The sequence below is a fragment of the Cariama cristata genome, unplaced genomic scaffold (assembly GCF_000690535.1).
Source record: "Cariama cristata isolate BGI_N322 unplaced genomic scaffold, ASM69053v1 scaffold33118, whole genome shotgun sequence".
In the NCBI taxonomy this organism is placed as follows: domain Eukaryota; kingdom Metazoa; phylum Chordata; class Aves; order Cariamiformes; family Cariamidae; genus Cariama; species Cariama cristata.
Genome location: NW_009633499.1, coordinates 24,032 through 37,634, shown reverse-complemented (window position 1 = coordinate 37,634; position 13,603 = coordinate 24,032). Strand labels below are relative to the sequence as shown.

The following is a 13,603-nucleotide window of genomic DNA, read 5'->3' as shown; positions in this document are numbered from 1 at the left end:
CAGGAATGAATGGAATATATAATAAATGCTTGATTTAATGACAAATAATATCCCGTTGATAAGTTCTTCCATGCAAAAAAAAAAATAAAAATCCCAAAGGAAACCCCCCAAAACCCCAGACACAATAGAAAAGATAACAATTTAAAAGAAAACAAAACTAGCTAGTGCAAAAAAATCTGATTTGCATTATGATTCCACCAAAACCTATTATAACAACAGAAGTACTGCAGGTAATTTTCTGCTGTTTCCACAGAAAGTGTCTTAGCTGTATGAAAATGCTAAAACTCCAGAAAAGCATACAGTCATAATTAAATTAGAAACAAAATACAGTACAAACCCTAAACTTATAGGATGTACTCCTCCTAAGATTTCTTAAAGTGCATGAGAGTTCATCTCCATTGTACTGTGGTTGGAAACCATAACCCTGTAAAGGAGGGAAAATAAGAACAAACGCAGTCACTAATTTTCCATGATGAAACAAAAGCCAGATCAGGTTGATCAGATTTTTATTTTTTTAGCTTAGATTTCATCTTTGTTTCATGAATACAGGCAATACTTGCCAACTGTTGCAGTATTTTGCAGCATTTCATTGGAAAGTAAAACACAGAGTTTATTTTTTATTTCAGCACCACTGCGTATCAAGCTTTTACACACAGAACAAAACCCAGCACTTACAGAACCTTCTTCTTCCACGTCTAAACTGTAAATGAGAGAGTCATCTGAAGGCACCCCATTAGGTGGGCTCCACTTCACTGACAGCCAGGTCACTCCTGCTTCAACGAGCACTGGGGGCGATGGTGCTGGTGGGATTTTTTCTGTATAGTATGTCACTGTCTCGCTGAACCCACTGGGAAAATATTTTTTTAAAATGTTAACAACAGCAGATGTAGTTGATGAGAAAATAAAGTGTGATAAATTGTGTTTGTTACCTCATTCCAATATCATTTTTAGCAGCTAATCTGAGTGAATATTTTGTAGAAGGAGAGAGTTTGGTAAGTTTATACTGCTTCAGATGCCCGTAGTAGCATTCTTTGAAGGGTCCATTCTTCCCCTTTAAAAAAAGTGAGAACAATTTGAGTCACTTTTTGCATGGGCACTGAATGCTCCCTGCTAAGGTCAACTTCTTAACTCTAATTTTTCCTAAATTTCATTTCACTAATTTAATAATAATTAAGAAAAAAAGAAAAAAAGAGTAAGCCTAAAGAATGCAACAAGCTAATGTCATCATGGTCGTACTGAGTACACTGATAGTAATCCTGAGCATTCTTGATAATAAAACCACATTTTGATTGAGATATCTGTTTATTTTTTGGCACTGTAGGTTTGACAAAATGGTAATAAATGACTGCAGTTGGAAACAAAACAAATTTTTAAAGTTGTTTTTATCAATTTGGAATACATTTCAGTAAGAAGTTCAAAAACTGAGTGATATTTGTGACAGCTACCGAAGATACAAGCCAAATGCTCATCCATTTAAACAGAGCATAGGAATTAATGATGCTTTGAATGACAAGAACCAAATGAGGGAGTTTTACGCTGTCCTCTCAGAGGATCTGAAAGAACTGTCTACTTGAAATGCTGCTAGTCATTTGATTCAAGCTTCTTATTTGGCTTGTCCCTTTAAAACTGTCTGGACAGTTGCACTGAAAATAGATGATGTACCTAAGCAAAAAGTATTTTTAAGTATAATTGGTCTACAGATGTCATTATGATTTTTTTTTTTCGCACTAGAAAAGGTCTTACCTCATCCCATTCTAAAAGAAAATTCGTTATTTTGGAACCATTGTCATTCGAGGACTGAAAATAAAGAAAAAATGAAAAAAGTTAAAATCAAATGGTTGTACTTTTATAAATATTTTTGCACATTAAAAAAACATGTTAACAATTCAATATAATATACTCCAACTGCCTTTTAAAACAAAATATTTAGTGTAGAGGTGGAAGGAATCTGCAGTAAGCATACACAACAGCCCTCTTCTTCCACAAACAAGCTTGTGATAGTCTGAAACTCTACTGTGCGCAGAGACACACGTATTCAGTAAAGTGCGTTAGAAAGGGTTAAAACTAGCAGGTGTTTTAACTAGTTTAATTCCTTGTTCCTGATGGCTCTCCAGGCTGCTATACTAATTTTATTAATTCTGACAGTTTAGAGTATGCACTTATGAATAGTTTTATTTTTGGAAAATGCAAATGATACTCTTACAGCTTTTTTCCTTGTCTCCTTGCACTGTGTGTTCACTGCCTGAGCAACATAAGCATTCAGATGAGCAACATTTGTGCTTGTTATGGCATATGAATTGGGAACTTCCTTCACTTTCTAAGTACAGATTACACAAATAATTTAACTAAAGTCATTTAGCTATAAACCATTTTCCAGGTATAAGCGTAGTCACAAGAAAAACACAAAAAGACAAGAAAACACAGTTATCAACAAGTCTTCCCATATACTGTATATATTCAAAAGTCAAATTAAAAAAACCCAAACTTAAATCTACAAACTCTCCAAAGAAATTTACTTTGAATGGGTCAGAATAACTGTAGGAACTCTGAATTATAACATTAAATCATAGCTATTTATCACTCAGGAACCCCAAGCAAAAATAGAAATGCTCTATGTTTTTCTATGCTGTCAGTTCAGAAGAGAACTTTCCTCCTGAATAGTTCATTCCAACAGAGACCTGCTGCCAACTCGATCACACTAAAGCCTTTTGCAAGAAACTAAGCAAACGTTGAAAGAAAGAGGAAGAAACAATCATGATTTCAGTTATCAGTCTTAACTGAGCAACTTAAAAGCCAACACCTACAGTACACACTATATTATTGACAAAGTTAATTTAAACATACCATACACGCATACATCAGACTGCCTACCTTCCACTGCAAACTCAGGCTGGTTTTGGTTCTGTTAATCAGCTTCGGTGCAGCTGGACAGTCTGGCTCACAACTTTCTGTAGTGAAACTCACTAATTCTGAAATGGATTCTTTTATGGAACTGCTGGTTGCTGAAACTCTGAACAAAGGACAATTAATTATGTTGCTATTGCATTAGCACCTGAAAATGTAAGGAAAGAGTTGTCAGTCTTAGAAACGCATTTGATGACAAGCAGTGGTTACAGCAACAAGACTAGCCTGCTCACGTTATAGGAAACAAGTGCCCAATCACTCTCTTTCAGATCATTGATGCTAAAAGATAATTTTATGCCTTTTCATTCAGGAAGAAATAACAAAAAGCGAGTTTACAATGTCACTCCAGGTTATAGTAACTAATGCCCACATCCTAAGAAACACTACTATCTGTTCTATGTTCAGGGAGACAGGGCCATGCTGACAGAGTAGCGTGATGGAGATCACACAGGTACACTTACTGAAGACACCATTTGGTATCCTTCAGTTACTTTACAATTACTGTCTATCACAGTGGAGATATTTTAGTGTTGAAACACATGTGGGAGGCATGATGAAAACTATAGCAAGTGTTACCAAATGGTAACAGAATACCTGACCCGAACTGAACCTTTTGCAAAAAAGACCTTGAGATTCAAATATGGACAACACTTACTTGTGCAAGGAGTACGGGTTCTAAAACAGGCTAGTCAGCTCTCCAGGCAATAAAAACATGTTTAGTAGTGGAATTGTTTAAATGGGATAGAATCTCTAGAACAGCCGTGCTCATTTATGTTTTGTTTTTGAAGAGGAACGACTTGACTAATTTTTCAGAAATACTGTCCGTCTTATCAAATGAATTGTAGGTAAAAAAGTTGGTCTGTATGGAAAGCAACACCACCAACCAAACACACACTATGCTATGCTGTGCAAGCGAAGCTGTGCTGAGCGTTTAACACACTTGGAACTCTTCAGCAGCTGAAGAATAGGAGTTTGCTTCAGGACGTCTTAAAACTTATCTCCTTCTGTGCCCAAGCACTGACATGCTCTCTTCTGCTACTGGATCAGTGTTCTCCTGGCTTGTTTAACCAGCTTGTCTTTTTCCTGATCAGTTAAACACCTTCTCCAGTAATGCTTATTTTTGCCACACTGTGCGTGGCAATTCTTGAATGTCATGTCTTGTTCCCTTGTAACACAGCATCCAACTTCTCCCCATTTCAACCAGTTTACACTTCCCTTCTTGCACTGCTACAGAAGCTTGCTGTTTAGAGAAGCACCTTTACAAATCAAGCTGATGAGTCAGACTTGCAAATCCATGTTCAAGGCTACACTATTTTATTTACTGCTGCCTTCAGCCTACAACAATCTCTTTCACTGAGCCCAATCTTGTTCTAAAAAAAATACCAACAGAGGGTAACTTGAAGTTTGTATTTGACAAACATGAAGAGACAGAGAAGATAGTAGGGAAGAAAATGAGGTGACATTTTAATGAAATTAGAAGATAAATGAGAATTTAGATAGCTACAGTAGTGTCCATACCTATGATATTTTTGCAGAATATTCCTCAAGTTGTTTGTGATCACACCTTTTTCACGAAGCCACAATAATTTTGTGATTAACGTATCAACAAGAGCATTAAGTATTTAATTCCTAGCAACATACCTGGCATGATAATCAGTTGCTGGTCTGAGATCAGGAAGTGTAATTGTTAATTCTTCCCCACTGTGAAAAGGAGGGGGGCAAAAAAAAAAAAAGGGTTACAGCTCTTCCTTATACTTTAAAGGACAAAAGTTTATTGAAAAGCAAAACCAAGTAGCGCACATTTAATTTTCATGTTTTCCATTGTCCACGTAACTCTTAGTGTTATTACTTAAAATTTATTTCATGTGAAGTAGGTAGGTCTGCAAGTCAACAAACAGCTCCTGATAGAGAGATTGCTGATTGGTTAATGTTTTTAAACATCGGTATTGTGCTTAAATGAAGAAACTAAACTTACACATAGACAGATTTAAATTTTCCATTTTTACCACTGTTGGATATTGCTACTTCAAATGTAAATGCTGCTGGACTATGACTATGGCTCTCTCCATTCTGTGAACTAACTGGGAGATTCCAGGACAGAACGGCTGATCTTGCTTGTATATCAGAAACCTATTAAAAGCATAAATAATGCAAGTAAGTTTGCTTTCTGTAATAAAAGGTATATTAGTCAATAACATGGTGTCGCTAGTTTGCCTACCAAGTTCCTCACTGGAGGAATTCTTTACCTTTACAGTGGAAATATTGAGTTATTATTTGAATTTAAATTATTTCCTCTTTTCACTTCCAAAATACTGTATTAAAGGATTTCCCTTCAAACACTAATCACACGTACGGACACACTACATTGTCTCAGTGTATGAAGAGAAAATTTCTATTTCACCTGCACAGTTTGCATCACTCATTTGGAGCAAATTTTCAGATTTGGAGTCTTGAACAGTGACACCAGATCTATATTTAGGCACAGCCAGATGGCCTAACTTTCTAACTCTATTGCAACTCCCTCACATAATCTTAGTATTTAATCACTAAGTTATAGGATAGCAAGTGGCTCTGATTTTAAGTGCCCATGACTAAAATTTTTGGTCTAAGTCTTTTGCTGCTTAAGTCCCATACTCCAAATTTTCTCTGACAAAGTCAACACAGTCTTCTGTTAGCATTAAGTACAGATGTCAGAAGCAGCAATGAAAAAATACTACCATAACAAAGAATAGCTAGAAAGCTGGAGCAAAAGCATACAACCCATGCTTACTGCATAGATAATGCAAAGAAAAGTTTCATTAAGCATGCTCAAGGTCAAAAATACCAGTGCAGTTTTAGCCTTTAGACCTTGAAATTAACGTCACCAGACTCCAACTTCCTAAATAAGTTTGTAAATACTCAAATAATTGCTCCAATTTCTAAACATAAAAAGATGATCTATTCTTGTAAATTCTATTCCCAATATTCTTAAATTCTCTATGCTGAACAAAGGATGGTTCCAAGAGTGGATAGGCTTCCATTAGTTTAGCAGGCCCTTGGTTTGCAAGGTACTAAAGCCCTCACATAGATTAGACGACAGTGGATATAGTCTCGGCTTACAGACTGGGAAACAGAGTCAAACAGACTGTTTCACAAAGTTGAGAAATGGTGGGTTTCCATATCATGGTTGCCCTTTCCCAGCTATAAACTCTGATAACTAAAATACATTTTCTCTATTAAAAAATAAACCATAAAGAAAAAAAGAAGAGACATCAGTAAGACACATGTTATTTTATATAAGTATATGCACAGAAAATAATGGTACTTTAAAGATAATACTTACGACTGGCTTGCCAATGCTCAAGTGAATATCACATTTCTTGGATTCTGTGTCAGATTCTAAAATTTCAAATACAAAACAGATTACTGAAAACCCCAGGAGTAAACCAGTCTGTTACAAAAATGCCACCACAAGATGGAGTTCACCTCATTAAGAGTTTAACAATAGTACTTATTGTGCAAAGTTCATTTCCCCTGTTTGTTTTGGCTGCATGAGGGGTAGAAACATGAACTATCCAAAACTAACAGTGTTACAAAAACCCTTTTAGTACATCCTGCACAAAGGGTATATTTTCCTAATCTGAGCATAAACGGATTTTCTTTGACACAAAAACATTCCTCCAAAAATGAAAGGTGTTAAAAAAATGACAATAAGATCTTATCTCTCTATTGTACGTGCTTTCCTTGAATTTCTATTGCAAAACACTTGGTCTAGGCATAATGTGGAAGAAGCCTGATCAAAACTGCACGCTAAAAATACCTACAGGTACCAAAAGGGTCACATCTGTAAACTGAATCCTATCTTCACAATTGTCCATGTCAAACAATTCAGGATATTATTCCGCCTGCAAATAAAAACTTGCCCCCCCATTTATTCATATTATTTTTTTTCATATTTCATATTAATTTATTCATATTAAGACAAATCTTTAATCAAGTATATTTTTTGTCCTTGAAATGAGTTGGATAAAAGGTCCCATCTCTACTTACTTCCCAAGATACAAAGTCAGATTTCTCTTTTATTTTTCTAACCAAAGAGTTAAATACAACAGTGACACAGATGAGGACTAGACCCTACAGCCTAACAACACCGCTTAATTTAAGACTCACACAAAACACTAGAAGATGCACAAGTCATTTAAGAAATCATGGTAAGAAACTGTCTGCATTTCAGCAACACTATTTCAAATCAACAGGCAAGACAAAAGATATTGTACACAAGGTATTTTAATATATGCAAGTAATAAGCTATTAAAAAGCTCAAACGTTCATTTGAGCAAAATAATGCACTCAACTGAAATTACAACTGATCAAACAGCAACCTGTACAGATAGTTGCTCAAACCTTCCTATTTCTTGAAGTTAAGTAACTCCTAGATATCCAAAAACTACCACAAAGAACGACACCAGAAGTCTTTTATGTAAGCACCCACAGGTCGTCCTCACTTGGAATACTGATCAGTCCTGGGTCAGAAAAGGCAGAGAAGTAAACAAAAGGTTTAAAATTAAATCCTCCCGAAGACCTTATTTGATAAATCTGAAATGAACAAACATTGACATTACTATGATTTCTAGAGAAAAAAAAAATCTAAACATACGGAAAAGCATTTCAGGCCTTCTCTAATCCTGAATAGCCAAAGAAACTTACAAATTCAGTTATCTTAGAAATTATTTTGCAATGAACTTATAGCACCTTGTGTTACAAATGAACCTAGATTTTTTTTTTAACCCTTTCAATGCAACCTACCTCCCATCTCTGCGTCTGGACTGCCCTTGGTTTTTCCTATCTGCTTCTGCTTTAGTGGTCCTCCGGCCCCTTGCTGTCCCTTTCCATTTCCATTCTGAATTGTTGCATTGGAAGGATTAACAACTTTATGTGGTGAAGATGGAGGACTGTTAAGTTTATTGTTAGTATGACCACTAGCTTGTCTGTCTTTTAGTCTTTTCTTCAGATGTTCTTGCATTTTGAGACTCCTTTCGTCTCGCTGAATGAAGTTTGTCCTTCCATGAGAACGAGGTTCTACAAAGAAAGGAGAACATACTTCATTATTCAGAACAATTTATTTGACATCTGAGAAACGCCCTATAAGTTAGAAGAATAACTACAGCAACACCAGAACTTGAAAACCCATGGAACTCCACTGTGCTTGTCGGTCTGTAGATGCATGGAGCTGCATGGCTCCCATAACTTTGGCTTGGTGCCTCTGTGAAGTCCCAAGGAGTTTCACAGCTGATATTCAGGCATCTCTGGGCAGCAGAGCAACCGGCAAGAAAGATGCATGTATCGCACTGCTCACAGGTACAGCTTCACTAGAATTCAGGAACCTCACCTGATCAAGAGTTTACGGCTTGGGCTCAAACCAGTGTGTGAGCATAAAGATCAGGTAGTAGGAGAAGAATGTGCCCGGAGATTTAATTCTTGTTTTGAAACATTGTCAGTGTTAGTTAAATGCTACAGTAAGATACACAAAATGTCCGCAAGCAAATTTCCATTTTTCCTATTTAACCCATATCCAAATGGTTGATTTTTTTTTTCTTAAACATTATTTTTGACCACTTGCTGCATTTAGGGTTTGTTTGTTTTTTAAGTTTAATTCTTCAGGCCTTTCTCTTTTGTTAGCTGCTCAAGATTATGCCTTACAGTAGCTGTTCTTCCATGATACAGTCATACTGTCACGCTTTCAAAAAAGTATAAGCAAATTTAGGACTCAATTTTTTAAAACATAGCTTGGAAGCTACTGAATATTTTACCCTAGACATGAGCTGAAATAGCTTAATTACCAATTTAAGCTTGAGAGAAAGAGTGAACGGTCTTACATAGTCTAATTTCTTTCTGTGTTAAATGCTTGTTTATATAGTAAGGTTTACAGCTTGGTTTAATTCAGCAGTGACCCCAGTCCTCCACTGAAGTATTGCTTCATTCAGTTTTCAAATACAGAATGGACTTGCACTTCATCCTCCAACATGGATTACTATGTTTTTTGGTTTATATATATGTTATTTTTATTTTCTTTCCAGTTATATTTGGACTGTCTAGTCAAAAAAATACATTCGTATGTGTCAAATAAAATGCATTTTCAAAAAACTTCATGCCAAGGCTGTGACAAAACAGCAGTCCTGGAAAGCATAATTTTAGAGAAAGGTAGAAGCAATCACTGTAGTATTTACAGTAACAAAAGTAAGGATCCATGACAAATATACACCGTTTTAAAACACTTCTAAGTTACTGCTTTTGCATTGGATCTTTAAAAACAGAACAGTAGAACATTTAAGCTTTACACAATCATACTTTGCACATGCAGAGTGCCTTCAGACCAGGTTCCATGATACCTTATACATAAGTGTATTTTAAGATACCCCATAAACACACGTAAGGCTGAGGGAAGTTTAAAAACTAGGACCAAAACCCACAGAAGTGTGTAAAAGCTACTGACAGAACTCAGTTGTCTCAGTCTAGATGCACCCAGTGAAAGGCTGTCTTGTGTATTTAAACATCGCCTGTGCTCTCACCTTGTTCTTGAAAAACGTGTGGTGGTGGATGCTGGTGAATGAACTGTGGTGGCAGCTCTCCTGTCCCAGGAACCGGAGGGTACACTGGGTGAGGTGGGTGGGGAAGCAACGCATGGTGATGATGCATGTAATGTGGCACATGGGGAGGAGGAGGAGGAGGATGCATGGAAGGATGGAATTCAGCCGAGTGTGGCAATACCACCACTTTACGAACTCCATTTTCTTCCACCACCTGTCACACAACATAAGAAATTAAAAGTTATTGTACTAACAATCTTATAAATATTGTACATTTAATAAAGAATGCCTATGCTTAAGTTTATACCCACAATCTGACAGTCAGGGCTATACCCATCGAGATGAATTCCTATGGAAATCCAGCATATGTTACTGGAAGAAACCGGAGTTTGAGGCAGTCAGTTTTAAGGAGCTGAGACTCGCACACCAAAGTGCTAAGCAATCTACAGTCTATGAATAATGTATATATTCTTTTAAACAAGTAATGTGAATTGATCAGGGTGTAATTCCCAGTCTACTTGTAATTAAGTTAGCAGAACTGCTTTACACCACATCCGGACTGACAGCACGATCGCACGTACGAGTCACTGCATGTCATCCAATTCGTGGTACATGTCTGCATACACGTTCTTAGCCTATGGCAAGTACAAAGTATTACAAGTCAGCTCTGCTGTCTTGTACTATGATCCAACCCAACCCAAATGTCAAAATATTTCACGTTTGCCACAGGCTAAGAGAACTCAGACAAGGAACCTGTCTGTGTCTCTGAACTCTAGGATAAAAAGATGCTAAGACAGTGCATGCATATGTATGCATGTGCACACTTCTAAGCATGTGTCCTAAACTGGTAATATATAGGCTCCTTCTGGAGTTTAATTCTGCCAGAATGAACTACATTAACATCTCAATGTATTGCTTTTCCTACAGTAAATTTAAAATACATTAAGGTTTTCTACAACAACGCTTCTCGAAATCTTAAAACTGAGAAGAGACTTTGGACAGAGCACAGGTTTTAGAAGACAGTGTCAAAAAATAACACCAGAGCAGGATTCACAAAAAGACATGTTAAACAATGGTGACACCGAAGTAAAACAATGCCCAGTTTAGCCTCATCTTTAAGACGCCTGGAACAGACAACCAGAGGCTGAGGTTTACAAGGTCCTTTCTCTGGGTAGGGCTCATAGTACAGACAGAGGACATCTGCACCAATTTGTTGCCATTCTGTGGTTACAGTCCGTTTTGCTTATCTGAGGGATTAAGGTTTCAGCATCTACAGTTCTGACGGGGTCAAAGGTTTCTGAGTTGACAATCAGCAAAATCACCAGGTCATATTCCAGTTTGTTTCTTCTGCCACAATACAGAAGTCCACTGGCACAAAATTCAGACTGTATCTAATGAGAAGTCTGACTCAGAAGCAAACTAGATTGTATTAAATCCTATTTAAAGGCAGACAACAAATTGTTAGTTTCCTCACACAAAAAAAATGAAAGAGGTATGAGCAATGTAATTGGAAAAAAAAAAATCATTGACAGAAAAATGTTCAATATTAAAGGCAAACTGACACTTCAAAATTAATCAAGTCTCAGTAGGAAAACCAGGTATTTTTCTTAGATTGGTTTAAAATCAGTCTGCAGCTTTATGCCTCCTTCCTTCTACACCATCCATCTCCTCCAAGTTGCATTTAAAAATGCAAATCACAAATGCTCTTAGGTAGGGCCTTACGGTGCTTTAGTATTAACAGAAATGGATCATGTAGTCAGTAGAAAATATTATCCGCGGATGCAAGTGGGGGGTGCATTCCAGCTGCAAGCTGGCATACAAAATTGAGATGCAAAAAAAAATATTTTTTTTTAACACAATCTATAAAGCAAATCATAAAAAATAAACCTGCTCTTAGAATATTTCAACTTATTTATGTAAAAATATACACAATTTATATTTTCATCCATTTAAAGAAAGCACTTACACAAAAGCAGGTCATATGTTTTATGCCATTGGTTCCTTCGAGATCCACTCTTAAAACATATTTAGTTTGGCTACAAGAAACCACTGTAGCATTTCCTAGTTGGCCAAGAAGGCATTACGGATGTTGAAATATTACTTACGCCAAAAGTACATTTGAAAAGCTCCTCAGCAAAAGATAGAGCAAACTAACAAGACATTATTCTTCTGAAGGGAAACAGAATGTGTCCACTCACAAATTGCTATGACAGAGTTCAGCTGTGAGACGACCTTGGGAGTCAGCTGTATTATTAGCAATTTTTAACAGACTTCAAATAGAAGAAAAAAATTACAAGGAGAAGTCACTTCAGACTGAGCTTACACTGAATACACTTTGTTCTAGAAACAACACGGGGGGCTTCTTGGTTCATCAACAGAACTCAATACACCACTTGAACTACATTACATTGCATAACATCATAACACACACTACAACACATACAAGTCAAAACTCAGCAAATTTTGATGGCTACGTTAACTATTTTATGTATCTATTAAGGAAGAACACATGGCATAGTTTCGGGTAGAAGGGATACATTAACATAGTAAGACTTTCACATGGCTTTACAGCCTGAAGTTGCTATGTCCCCATTAGCTCTTCATTCCACTTTGGCAGAAACCACCATAACTATCTCGGGGCTCCTCCAGACAGATTTGGGAACGGAAAGTTAAAGTCTCATCTACTGACAAGAACACTATGAGTAGGCTCAAGCTCTAACTTAAAGTTGGTTTCAAGCTTGTCTATCCCTGTCATAATGACCAAGGGAAAACAAAACAAACCCCTCGTTTCATGTGACAGCAAACACAGAACAAATGTATTTTTCAGTTTGTACACCTCAGCATTTGCCAGTGCTTTGCATACTGTTTGCACTGTAGACTCAAGCACAAAATGGAGAGGCAGCAGTATGCAAAGAGACAACTGCCTGGGGAACCCAAGAACATACAGTTAGAAAGTTTTCAAGCCTACTCAGAAAACTCCTGATTTTGAACATCACTAGAAAATGAGAAACCTAGCCTGTCCCATTAAAACATTTGTTTTTAATTACTTCCCTTTAAAAATGCATTAGTTTAAAATCAAATTGAACTTCAAATATCTCTGATAACTGTTCAAATACCACACGCAGGTCTGATTGGCTATGACTGAACAACACAGGGGAGTGGAAAATCAGTGAGAATGGAAAAGTAAAGCTGGGAGAGAAGCCAGAGTCCTGCTCACTTCATAGGCACATGTCACCAGCATTAACACCGCTCTTTTTTCACACTTCTGCTATAACAGTAGTGTTTTGCTGAATGTAAAGGAGATCAGAGCTGGTAAAGAAAGAGGCATTGAAAACTTTGATAAATAGAGTTATATTAGAATAGAAAAATCTGATTTATGAGAAGACATTAAAAAGAACTATCTTATGCAGTTCAAGGGGCGGGGGGGGCGGGGTGGGAAGACCTAAGGGATGAAAGAGAATGATACTGGTATATGACTCATACAACCTCCCTGTAAGAAACACGAGTCTCATATCCACGGCATGTGCAGGACATGTTCAGTTCTGATGCTGCCCCCAGCTATGTTCCCATCAGAGCGCTGTCTATACTCATCAGCCCTCTGACACTGAGCAGGCTGCAGTCGGCTGTGACTGCTCATACAACCCAGGCACCCACTTTCACCTTGAAAACAGGACTGAAGAAAAATGAAGATGTGGATCCTGTTAATGGAGTTCAACTGACAGCCAACTCAGAGCCATCTATACTAGCTTACTAAAACTGATCTTTTACTGCCTAGTTGTATTATTAAAAAAATGCTGAAAACTAGATCAAATTTTACTAAGTGAATAGAAGGTGATACAGCCTACAATCAAGTAAGTTAAACAGTTGATAAGTTCAATGGAAAAAAAAATGAGAAATGCTTTTAACAGTTGTTCCAGATAAAATAATTAATAGCCTTATTGTTAAGAAGTCACACTCACAAACATACTGAAATACGAGAATAAATTAAAGTTTACCTGAGATACGTAACCGGGAGGCACAAATATAGGCGGCATAGAACCATTTGGTGACATCATAGGAACATGTGCTGGACCTGAGAAGTAACAAGGTGCCACTTTTTAAGAAACAAGGCTTTTACAAACTTGACACCCCAT

General features: G+C 36.9%; 1 protein-coding gene across 2 annotated transcripts in view; it reads right to left on the bottom strand.

Annotated features, from left to right (window-relative positions):
- LOC104166739 (fibronectin type-III domain-containing protein 3a-like) overlaps nt 1–13,603 on the bottom strand; it is a 29,876-nt gene that overhangs the window by 9,408 nt on the left and 6,865 nt on the right. For both annotated transcript variants that reach the window (XM_009706774.1, XM_009706773.1), the window contains exons 3-13: nt 13,466–13,542; nt 9,453–9,684; nt 7,690–7,962; nt 6,227–6,282; nt 4,880–5,034; nt 4,546–4,605; nt 2,872–3,010; nt 1,744–1,797; nt 930–1,051; nt 676–847; nt 338–424 (exon numbers count right to left, since the gene is read on the bottom strand). In XM_009706774.1, coding sequence (XP_009705076.1) covers nt 338–424; nt 676–847; nt 930–1,051; nt 1,744–1,797; nt 2,872–3,010; nt 4,546–4,605; nt 4,880–5,034; nt 6,227–6,282; nt 7,690–7,962; nt 9,453–9,684; nt 13,466–13,542 — 1,427 coding nt within the window. The remainder of the gene's footprint in view (nt 1–337; nt 425–675; nt 848–929; nt 1,052–1,743; nt 1,798–2,871; nt 3,011–4,545; nt 4,606–4,879; nt 5,035–6,226; nt 6,283–7,689; nt 7,963–9,452; nt 9,685–13,465; nt 13,543–13,603) is intronic.